The sequence below is a fragment of the Physeter macrocephalus genome, chromosome 11 (assembly GCF_002837175.3).
Source record: "Physeter macrocephalus isolate SW-GA chromosome 11, ASM283717v5, whole genome shotgun sequence".
Taxonomy (NCBI): domain Eukaryota; kingdom Metazoa; phylum Chordata; class Mammalia; order Artiodactyla; family Physeteridae; genus Physeter; species Physeter macrocephalus.
The window spans coordinates 119,473,797-119,486,085 of NC_041224.1; the positions used below are offsets into that span (position 1 = coordinate 119,473,797).

Sequence of the window (12,289 nt, forward strand, 5' to 3'; positions counted from 1 at the left end):
ACATCACTAATCATTAGAGAAATGCAAATCAAAACTGCAATGAGGTATCACCTCACACCTGTCAGAATGGCCATCATCAAAAAATCTACAAACAATAAATGCTGGAGAGGGTGTGGAGAAAAGGGAACCCTCTTGCACTGTTGGTGGCAATGTAAATTAATACAGCCACTATGGAAAAGAGTATGGAGGTTCCTTTAAAATACCATAATTCTTAACTAACAAACTTTCTAGGCAGGTGTATGGTAAAATTAAGGTTACTCAAATTTCAAGATTATGATTATATCCCAAATCCTTCCATTTCTTAGCACCTCCAATGCAAACATTCTGGTCTAGACCACCATCATCTCTCCCTGGATTATCACAACCTCCAAACTGGTCTTCTTGTTTCTGCCTTGCACACATAAAGTCTGTTCGCAACACAGCTGCCAGCAATCCTTTTAAAATGTGATTCAGATAGTGTTAGTTCTCTGCTCAAAACCTTCCAACACCTTCGCATTTCACTCAGATTAAAAACCAAAGCCTTCACAATAGTCTACAAGATCCTATACAATTTGGACATTCTCCCCACATTCATACCATTTCAGCCATTTTTTTGTTATTCAACTAGTCCAAGTACTCTTAGAACTTTAGCACTTGTGATTCTCTCTACCTCTGTATTCACAAGGCTTGCACTTGCCAACTTCAGGTCTTGGCTCAAAAGTTACCATATCAGTAAGGCCTTCTCTGACCACACTTTTAAAAAATACCAGTACTACCACCTCCCCCTACCTAGCACTCCCTCCCTATATTTTTCCCCTTATTTTTCTCCAAACCATTACTACCCCCTGACATTCTGTATATTTTGCTTATTTATTGCCTGTTTCTCCACTCTAATGTAAATTCTTAGGGGGCAGAATTTTATGTTTTGTTCATTGGGTATGGCTGTGCAGGTTGTACACTGCACAAACCTAGGAAGCATCAGTGCATAGACTGAACAGGTGCTCAATATTTACTGAGTGAACAAATACATGATTAAACAATCATTATGCAATTAAAGAATATGGGTAAATTTTCATATCAAAAGTATCAACTTGTTAAATATAAAAACTCTAGAAATATGGGGGGATTTTTTTGAGAATTTTAAAATTTTAGGATCTTGGTTGTTCTTGCTTTCGAATAAAGTAAAATGAATAACTTACTCATCTGACTTTGCTCTTGCTGCTCCCTTTACCTAGAACATCCTCTGCCTCACCTCCCTACCTTTCAAGAACCATTTCAAGCTTCACTGGGTCAACAAAGCACTGCCTGAATCTCTTCACATGGAGGCTCCTTGTACCCCACCACACCCTTCCCTCACAGCCCCTTTAACATCCCCCTTTGCTATTAATCTTTCTCCCAAACAAATTATAAAGTCCTTGATGCCAGGAACTGTGACTACATCTCAGTATCCCTCCTGTCTAAAACAGTGCTTGGTGTATAGTAGGCATTCAACAGATACTTTTCAAAATTAACTACTTGATACTATTAGATTTAATAAACCAGTCAATCCTGTTATACAGTTTGTATTGGAAATGCATCTAGTTCTGAGAAAGGGAATTAATTTTAATGCTAATCTCTTACTATCCTCAAAGATTTACTCATTCTCTTATCATCTTCTCCCTCCATCCACAAATATACCAGATAGACTGGACTCAGAAATTCCCTGAACCATATTTTATGCCTCTGTGCTTTTTGCAGATATTTAGAAGATAGAATCAACAGGATCTGGTGACTAAATCAGGAGGGAGACTGAGGCTTTGCAGCCAGTTAAGATCTAAGTTTGATTTCTAGTTGCCACTCACTACCTTGGGCATGCTGCTCTCAAAACTTCAGTTCCTTTATCTGACAATGATTACAGCACCAACATCTCACAAGGGTGCTGTTAAATAGTGAGTTGATATATGTATAATACTTTCAGCGTGACTGGCACTTAGTGTTTAGTCAGTCACTTAATAAATGTTAGTCCCCAATGGCACTTATTTATTTATATGATTATCCTCACTGGAAGATCTTAAAGGGCTAGGGTTACACTTATTAATACTTTTTACCAGCACAGTGGGGGATACGAATGAGAGATGGTCATGGTTAAGTTATGAAATTGATGGCAGGAAAAAAACTACATTAGTTTTCAGCTATGACTTTAATAAACTGAGAGCGTCAGGATATTGTTGAGAAGTGTAAGAGGAGGAAGAAGAGCGTAAACACATGAACTGTAAATTCCTTGAGAGCAGGGACTATGCTTTCTTCATTTTTGTACCAATCAGAGCAATGTTTTTTGTACATGACAGCTGCTCAATGAAAACTTGGTGACTAAGTGAATCGGAATTTCTTTAACCACTTGCGAAGATACATTACAGGACACTGCCCAGCACTCTGCTTACCTGTCTGCAATCGCAAGTGAGCCTCAATGTTTTGTAGTCGTTCTTCTACAGCCTGATTACCACAATCGCGGAGCATGCTGTTAGGTTTATGACCTGACCCTTGAATTCCTTCAGGTTTAGTCTGTGGTCCATATGTATTCACAACTCTAGAAACTAAATTAAGAAACTTTTGAGCCTATTAAATTTACATTTCAAAAATCAGAAAGTCTCTCTCCTTAACAGTACTTTATGTTCTTTTCATAACCACAAACCGAAGTACAAAGAAAGCCAAGAGTTTTTTATTTGTTTTAAAATAAAATTTAGATAGGAAAATGATTTCTATTCCATTTTGCTTATAATCTAGAATAAGCTTCTGCCAGTGATGAAGATATTATATAATGGATACTTACCTTTTACATGACTTTTAAACCCAGGGTAAGGAGTAAAAACGGCATCAGTTCTCGCACAACTATTTTCTAAGGAGAATTTAGATGAGTATAAGTTTAAATATATTCTTAACTTCAAAGGTATGATATTTTGATAACCCTTCAGTAATGCATATTAACATATTACTCATAATCAGAGAATTTCATTTTAAATAACAGTAATTAAATTACTATCATGCACAGGATAAAATTTAGTGATCTTTACTCTCTAAAACTTATATCTAATGTTATCTAATTTCCAGATTTATATGTAGAAAAGTCCTCAACATTTGGTGGCATAATTTAATTTTTAATGAATACCAATATCCCTAAAAACCATCTGGGCCTTCGGAGAAAATAATTTATATATTATAGAGAGTTAAAATTTCTAAGCTAAAGAGACATTATTCACTTTATTTCAACATAGAAATAAACAAAACTCAGTATTTTTTACTAAAATATCTTTTTATAAAATACAGCATTTTTGATATTACTTACTGATCAAATTAGTGAACATCTAATATAAAGGATTATGCATTTAACACATTTTTATTTCAGAACGCTATACAAAAAAGACCTTGAAACCTACAGCACATACTTTTATACTTTTCCTAGATTTCCAGTGCTCATCTAAAAAAAAATCCCTAATCACGAAAGCTATCTATCTCTTTCCAGACTGCCCCTTTCAAAAAACGCAATTTTAAGAATGATACCATGTGAAATTTTGTTCCAAATTTTTTCTAAGCTGAAAAGTATAGTTTCTTTCAAGTTATATATCAACAAATCATAAACCAAGGGAGAAAGTTGGAATGATATTAACATAATATATAAACAATTCAAATACTATAAAATAATCTTTAAAATGACATAAAGTAAAACCATGCATTGCAGTAAATTTCCTAAAAAACTCCCCTTAATTATTTTGTAATAAAAATGGATGGTAAAAGAGATAATGAAGGAAAATTATTTTTTTTTCCCTAGGGAATTTTTTAAAAACACATTGTTTATATTTTGGTCAATTGAGAGGTATTAAAAGGAACACACTAACACATTACAATACATCTAATTTTTTTCAGTCTAAGTTTCCTTAAGATAGTTCTGCTGACACATCAAACTGTGTGAATAAAATTCCAAACCCACTTATCTTTTATATATAGATACTAGACAGAGTCATTCTCTTTTTCTTTTTGAAACACCTGAAAATATGTTTAAAGGGCCATCACCTCTCCATTCTCTTTCTACCATTTCATGGGGCTAAGGGTTAAAAAAAGAAGCTATCATCCATTCCAGAGCTATATTCCAAATATATATACCTGACCCCTTAGAGAAAAATTCAGCATGGTGTAAAGATAGTGAATGTATGAGTGCTAGTCACTCTCCACAGCAATTCTTCCCAACACTGTTTGGAGCCAGCAAGGGATTGAATGGGCTAAGGAATCCTGCTGAGCATTTCAATTCTTGTCAATTTCTATCCCCTGGTGGTTTATAATAAGAGAGTTAGCAGGGAGAACAGAGGAATAACATTAGTGATACATGTGCTTGCTCCTTCAACAAATGCTTTCTCATGGGTAGCTTGCAGTTGGATTGTAGTACCTGAGGTTTCGCCACTGCTGCACCTGTTCTGAAAAGCTAACAGTAAAATATACCAAATCTAGAGATACATATGTATAATGTTAATAGTAGAAAAGGCTGCATTTAGGACCCACCTTGAGCCTGTATTATTTCATTATTAAGAGAATCAGTGTACCAATGTGATACGAGTCAATTCTAGGTTCATCTGACAATTGTGTTCATAATAATTAGCCACGAGATATTAGAGGCAACAAGAAAAATGTTCATTCCAATTAGGAACTCTTCTCCGTAATTTTTTCTAAGAACTACTTGTTCTGATTATTACTATGATGCCTGACTATGATCTATGCTAGTGCTTTCCAATTTTGTATTCTGCAGCATACCTGCAGATCTGTAAATATATTATAACATCATGTGGAGAGGAAAGGAGAATCTGATGAAAAATAGCAAATGTATGCACTCTGAGAGAAAGGAAAAAAGCATAAGACAGCATAGTCTTGATGACAAATTGGTTTTATCGTGACATAAAACATTTCAAACAGCTAAGGAGTAGTGAGAAAACTGCTCCCTCTTGAGGAGTATTAACTTTACTAAGTTCACTTCATGTATTAATATCATAATTTCATAAATACCTTTAGAGACTTGAAATTTATATAGCTTAGACCTTCTTACTAGTGAGACTGAGACACCCTGCCACCCACACTTTATCTTCATTTCCTGAAGGAACTTTAAAACAGTCTTTACACCTGTGGTAAACATTTGCCTTTTTACGTTAGCATTTATTTGACTTTTGGATAACCAAGATGAAAACCATTTTGTATTATTAAACAGAAGGAAATACTGCTGTCTTAGTTTCCAAATAAACCTGTGAAATAATTAAACTGTGTTCTTAATGTTATTCATTTTAAAAAACAAATGAAAGATCATTAAAATCCTACAAAAATTAACTTCTTCTAGGTAGTTACCTTGATTACAATCAATAACATTGCAAAATTCCCTGACGTTGTTTTCATTGATTTCAGCTTGCTTTCTTTCAATAAATGCAGATATTCGTCTGTCAATCTACAAACAATAAGCATGTGTGTCTTAATTCAAACATAGTAAGATTTAAAAAAATACTCCACCCACCCACCCCCAAAACCCAACTTCTTACTTCTGCTTTTCCAGCCTTTATTTGAACTACTTCTGGATCAAAATGGATCTGTGTCTTTTTCACATCTCCCAAATCACAATCTTTGTGCTTTTCTTCCTCCTGTAGGTCGCCAATGGGAAATTTGGCATTTACTTCATTCTTGTTCCCTGTTTCTGTTTTTCCTACTTCTTCAACAACAGTTGTATTCTCCTCCTTAATCAGAGGCTGAAGTTTTGCTAAAAAAGGCTGAGAACACAATTCCATCTGCTGAGGTTCAAACTGATCAAAATTAATCACATATTTACCATATTTATATAAATTTCTGCTAAGTAAAGGCAATATTCAATATCAATTAACTAAATTTAAAAGGTTGGCACATCATACATAGATCTGAGCACATGTAAGTGTTTGTGCTGTTCTCTACTATTGTGACCAATATCATTTGCTATAAATCTGTTTAAAAAAAAAAAAAAAGGAAAGAAAAGAAGAAAAAGAAAACCTGAGGAAATTTAAAATTTTCTTTGAGGGAATCATTCTGTCACTCATCTTTTATTTTGTGCCAAATCAAAGCCTCAGCCTCTGGCACCAATGCCACTTAATTAACATGTCATTCAAATGCCTCCTCAGAATACTAAGGCTTAGTATTTTTCCTCCTTAACAGGAGAGCCAGTGCTCTCACTCAGCAAAGCCCTGTATTATCACTATATCACTGGAGATTCTCCACTTGAAACTGCAGTTGGCCGAAGTAAATGAGAGAGCATAGACATGAAATATATAGGTGTTATGCTGAGTGAACACTCAAGCTTCTCCTGACATGGCAAGATATCTTCTTGGGTCATGAAATTAAATTTTTAAAAAGAAAACGAACAAGAACCATAGCTGAAAAGAGGTAGATGCCTATCACCATACTAGAGGGAGAAAAAACCCTGTTGTATAATGTAAATTATACTACCCATTCCCCCCGCCCAAACCCATCCACAATTAGGCCTCAATTGAGTCCTATGGCTCATTGCTTTCCGCCCTTTAAAACTAGGGTTAACTATTACTTTTAACATGAAACAGTTAAAATTTCCCATAAAGTCACTGAATAGAGGACTGAAAATTAAATGTCTACTCCGTTAATCAAAACACACCAACACTTGTCAGTGTTCCAATTATTTTTTCATACCTAAAATTTTGCTTCCATTATTTGCTATACCAAATACTCTTCTGAATCCTTGTAACATCTTAATAGAAGTAAACTGACCAATCCAAACCTTTTTGACACTTCATATTTTATACTTTGATTAGAGATAAACTTCAAACTTGCATCAATTATAACTGCAAAGATGTTCAATTGGAAACTAGCAAGGTCGTAATACTGTTCAGTTATTGAACTGAAATATTTAAAAATATAACAATACTATTATAACTTAACAATTCAGTGTTGACGTAATATAAAGGATGAATTATTTCAAACTCAAGAAAAAGACGATAAAATAGTGACTGGCTACTTACTAATATGAGACATTAATGTCACAGAAATTACTTTCTTTTTAAAAACTATGCTGAAACTGTTTAATTGCAATAGACACTCCAGGATGTGTCATGCTGGGATAATGCCACTTCTTGAACCACTGAAAGCACTCCATGAGCCTCCAAACTCACCCAAGGCATGGAATCATTATCATAGCATGACACACACCTGCCGTGTCTTATTGCTTAATTATAACCTACCATAGATGCAACTGTATTGAATTTTCAGTGCAAGTCTAGAATTGAATAGAACTGCATTCATTCAATCTTCATACCCACATCAGCCTATTGGGCTATATTCCTGTAATTGTCCTGATCACTATGTAAATTAACAGATTTGGATCCAATCTGGCCGAAGTAACCTTTTATTAATACCGCTATTAATATAGTGTTAAGATAGAACTGACAAATACTACAGCTTACAATTTAACTACAATTAATTTCTAGTCTCAATATCGAGTTAACATTTTTAACACAAAATTTACCTGTAAATATAAAACGTGTTGTTCAAGTGCACTAAAGAGCAAAGCAGGCTGGAATGCCGAGAGGCTCTGGAGCTTGTTCCAATCGATTGTAACTTTCACCACATCATCTCTGATGTTAAGCTTCAAAGGGGCAAACCAGCAACATCACAAAAAATTACAAGATTAAGCTGTACACATGGGATTGTCCAAAAATAAGATTTCTGTAGAATAACACACCATTTAGCTCAAAGTTCTCAAGTTTTCAATCATACATAAAAATGCTCTACACCTAGTTACCACTTTAAAAAGCCAAAAAATGTGAAATTTTCATAAAAAAATAGAATGACACCTCACTCTAATTCTATTCTTGGGTCTGTGTAATGGGACCATCTTTTTCGATAATTCATTATCTAAAAACTTTGGACAGGGGTCAAAATAGTCTTGTCCTACTCAGAATCCTACTGCTTCTAGCTCAGAGCATTAAACAGAGGGGGCAGGTACCTTTATGAAAGTTTTGATATACACATTTCTTTTTGTTAAATATGCACATAAATACATAACTGAAATATATCATTCCTCTGATGTCTTCTGAATCACGTTTTTATTGTTTTCAATTTTAACCAATTTTAAAAATAATTTAAAAATCAATTCATACATTTATATTCATACATATTATAAAGTCTAGTGATACATGGCAATGTGTTTATCTACTTCAAATAAAAATTAAACTATTATTTAGCTGCGGAAATCTGAAATTGAAAAACAAATACTTTTCCACAATAGTGAAATAAATGGCCAGAGACTGGATGGAAAGGCCAGACTTACTGCCAAACAGTATTTTCTAGTAAAGTATGAGGGCTCATTGTATGAAAATTTCTTATAAATTGGCTATCCGTGACCTATTACAATAAAATTATATACAGAAAACTACCAAGAGCCTGAATATAAAATTAATATCAAAATGAGTGAAGATTTTAGAGGGAAAGCCTCCATCTCTAGTCTTTCGAGTGAATAAAAGTGAATCACCGTAAACTTTTCTAGGGACACGTGTTTATAAGGATATACTACATCGCAGAATCAAGTTAACTATTATTTTTTCAAAAATCATTTATTTAAAATTAGTCATGTTTTCTACAAAATAAAGACAAGTGTTACATTAGTTCAAATACAGAGCTTATAAATTGTGATTGTAATAAAACAAAAAGATAAACCAATGTACATAGAACTGAAAAGATCCAAAGTTCCCAAAAAAGGCACTATATGAATGAACGCTATATGACAGAAGTTTACCACCCTTTGACCAGAAATATTTTAAGTCCATATTACACAAGTGTAAAGAAATAAGTTTTGTGTAGGCTGCACTGGCAAAAATTAGTTTACATTATTTTAACTAAGGTTTTATATTAAGATAACCACATTAATCTTAATTTACATTATTTAATGCCTATAAAGATTTCCTTAGACAACAACTTACACATGGAAGTAAACTATTACTATACTTTTACAGTTCTCAAGGGATCTATAGTCTATTATAACAAATTTATGAATACAGTTTGGGGATAATGCAGGCAAATCCTCAACCAAAGCAAAGCATCAAATTTTCTAGAGAAAATAATAACTTACAGAAATTAAATTTAATGTTTGGATCATATTCTCATTTCAATTCAGCAGAATTATGTAAGCTCTCAAGTGCAGTTAAAGATACTCGGTCTTTTAAGAAAATCACATAATAATGTCACAAATTAACTTTAAAACTATCCCAATACATCCAACTATTATTCAACAAATTCCCCGTTAGTTATGAATTCTATGCATTTTTACACTATAGAACTTGTAAACCATTCACTCAAAAATGTATTAGTCTGCCATTAATATGGCCTATTTAAAATACGTATTTCAGTAAAAACTTTATTAAATTAATATGAAAATCCAAGCTAACAATAAATATTTCTTCAGCTTGGTAAAATGGACCAACCAGAGGTAAGCAATAAAGTTAAAATTAGAAAACTGGAAATCTGGGATAAAAAATACTTTTTAAACATTCAACTTTATGTTTCCTATTGAGGAGAGCTAATAACACAATGATACTATATAGAATGAACTAGGCATTTTACCACATACATTTTAAAAAATTCCTTAAACTTGTTTTGAAAGGAAATAGTGATTTCCACCAAGGGCAATTTTATAAGTATAGTACTCGGGCTTTAATTCTTTAAACAATACATCTCGAAATATAAAGAGTATTACCAAGTTGGCTAGCATTTAATTGATGAGATGATCTTATTTTTTGACACTTGTATAAATGGTCCTTTCACTCTGTCATGAAAACTCACCAAATAGTTAAACATTTTTGACAGGTGACATAAGTAAATTTTAATTACATCTCTACTTTTACCTACAGAATATCTGAATGTTTAAAATTTTTAAATGAGTTTTTAAAATTCAGTATACAAGCTATTTCAAAAGAAATGTTTAAATTATTTCTTAATGTTATTTTTAAAAAGTATCTCATCAGTGGGGGGAAAAAACTTGTGTAAACTGTAGGTGAGTATAAACTTTTTTCATCTTGATATTAGGATATTAAAAAAAAACCTTAAAGTTCCAATATCCACGCCATAGAAAGTTCTCAAACTTTTAAACCATTTACAGGTCTTGAGTCTTGAGACTGAAATAATGTCCCCAAGTCTTAAAAAAAAAATGTTTAAGTCCTTGACAAACAAGTGAGTTTAAAACTTTTAGCCGATTCTATTAATGATCGTTCCATTACACCAAACTGAATGTTTAACTTAGAGTAATGCTCTTTTTAAGTTAGAATATTAGGATTTTTAAAAATATTTAAATAACGTTTTAAGAGACTGATTCTCCATCCACCCAAGGCTTTTAAAAATAATTTTCACAAATCAAACGCTCTATTTTCATAAAAGAAGTTACCATTATCTTCAACATAAATGCCTAATTCCGTCTAAGATTTTAAAAATCTGCTTTTTAAACGCAAACATATTTTCAAGTTGTTTCTCATTTAAAATTTGCTTTGCACTTTACATCCTGAAACGAAATAGTGACTTGAATGTAAGGAGCACCTTTATTTAAACCCGATTTGATTATGACACTTCTACAAAAGCTATTTATCAGCCAGTTAAACTAGTTAATAGCTAAATTATTAAACAACAGTTGTGATACAAGCAGTATCGACCTTGTATCCTTTTTTTTTTTTTTACGCTATGAGTAGTTTAGATTAATTCCTTTTCTCTTCCTCCCCGTTTTAAAGGGGAAGAGATGCAAGCAACGGCCAGAAAGAAAAAAGAAATAAACAAAAGCAAGTGACTCATAAGAGGAAATTACCCCAAAAAGGCGGAGAGAGAGCTTTTCCAGAAATCGCAGGCCGTACTAACCTATCAATTTCTATAATGAATGAACTGGAAGTAAAAGGAGCCTGAGCGCCAGGCGCCTCCCAAACCCTCGGAGAAGCTTCTCCGCATCCATTCTCTCCAAGCCTGTTCATCTCCGAGCCGGGTTTTCACTTACACTAGCCTCACTCACTCTTAGGGAGAAGAGTTGCAAGGAAATCTAGCCTGCAACCGGCCGTGAACTACCCCGCGCGGCCATCCTCACTCAGACCGCAGACGGCGGGGCCCGGGCTCCTCCCCCGGCCTCGGCTACTCGCGCCGCGTCCCACACCCGGCAGGCCTCCGCTGCCCCCTGCCTCCGCTCGAGGAAAAAAGGGGGGAGGGGCTAGACGGTTCCCAGACCCCTACTCCCACAGACCACAACTCACTTGTCCAGCCAGCGTATGCAAGGAGCGAAAGACTTCGCAGACCACCTCTTGGGAGAGGTTGGGGCTGCAGCTCCGCTCTAGGCTCCTGTCACCGATGGTCGGGCGACTAAGCTCAGCGGCAGTAGCCATGACACTTTCGTAGGCCGCCCCCGCCGTCACCGAAGAGCCCTCACAACCCACCCCACCCTCCCCTGCTTTGGTCGCTGCGCGATGATGTAAAAGCACTGCGTCTCTTTTAGAGCAAGGCTTTGAGCACCCGCCCCCTCTATGTGACTGACAAGCACGTGCACCAATCAGGTGCAGCTACAGGGTTCCGCAAAGGACCCTGAGCGGATGACTGCGAACTTGCGTATTTCAGATGATTGGAATCGTTATCTAATGAGGGTTAGCTTCTTGAACCCTCATTAGTTAGTTAATATCACTAATTTAACATAAATTAGTTATCATCACTAATTTTTCATGCGAAGAAGAGGATATAAAACAAGAAAAAACTTTTATGCCTCATTTACCATCAAGGGAATGATATTAATTACTTTAAATCTGCAAAATAATTCTGTCAGGTTTTAAAACTCATAAATCATTTGCTATTCCCTGGGTGCTACGGTAGAGACGCTCATCCTAAAACTGTTTCAAAGAAGGGAAACACTGTCAATATGATTCTAACAGGAATTTAACCAAGTAAGCAATCGCATGCAACGCAATCTTTGAAATTAGAGATCAATCCGAATTGAAATTTGACAAAGTATTACTTACCAGATAACTTCAGTAAAAGATATTTGAAAGACTTTGTAGTATTACAGAGTCAAACATTAAAAATTTTGTCGTGCAATTGAAAAGTTTAGAAAGTTTTTAGTGTTAAACTTTATTCCAAAACACTTGAAAAAAATAAACATCAGTTTAGAGATGAGGGATTTAAAATTCTTAATTCCAGCAGTCTAATGCGCTTACAGTAGAAGAAGCAGAGGTGGAAACTTGCACAATGTGTATTCAGTTTTAGAGTACGCTGAATGAAAGGGGGAGGAATAAGG

The 12,289-nt window shown here is 34.6% G+C and overlaps 1 protein-coding gene across 3 annotated transcripts in view; it reads right to left on the minus strand.

The window, feature by feature from the left end:
* Window positions 1–11,460, minus strand: part of MBIP (MAP3K12 binding inhibitory protein 1) — a 34,906-nt gene extending 23,446 nt beyond the window's left edge. Inside the window, exons 1-6 of one of the 3 annotated variants that reach the window (XM_007105729.3) lie at window positions 11,262–11,460; window positions 7,508–7,627; window positions 5,529–5,753; window positions 5,341–5,437; window positions 2,789–2,854; window positions 2,400–2,552 (exon numbers count right to left, since the gene is read on the minus strand). In XM_007105729.3, coding sequence (XP_007105791.2) covers window positions 2,400–2,552; window positions 2,789–2,854; window positions 5,341–5,437; window positions 5,529–5,753; window positions 7,508–7,627; window positions 11,262–11,390 — 790 coding nt within the window. In that variant the 5' untranslated portion in view covers window positions 11,391–11,460. The remainder of the gene's footprint in view (window positions 1–2,399; window positions 2,553–2,788; window positions 2,855–5,340; window positions 5,438–5,528; window positions 5,754–7,507; window positions 7,628–11,261) is intronic. The other 2 variants (XM_028495933.2, XM_055088389.1) reach the window with 2 other exon arrangements.
* Between the last annotated feature and the right edge of the window lie 829 nt (window positions 11,461–12,289).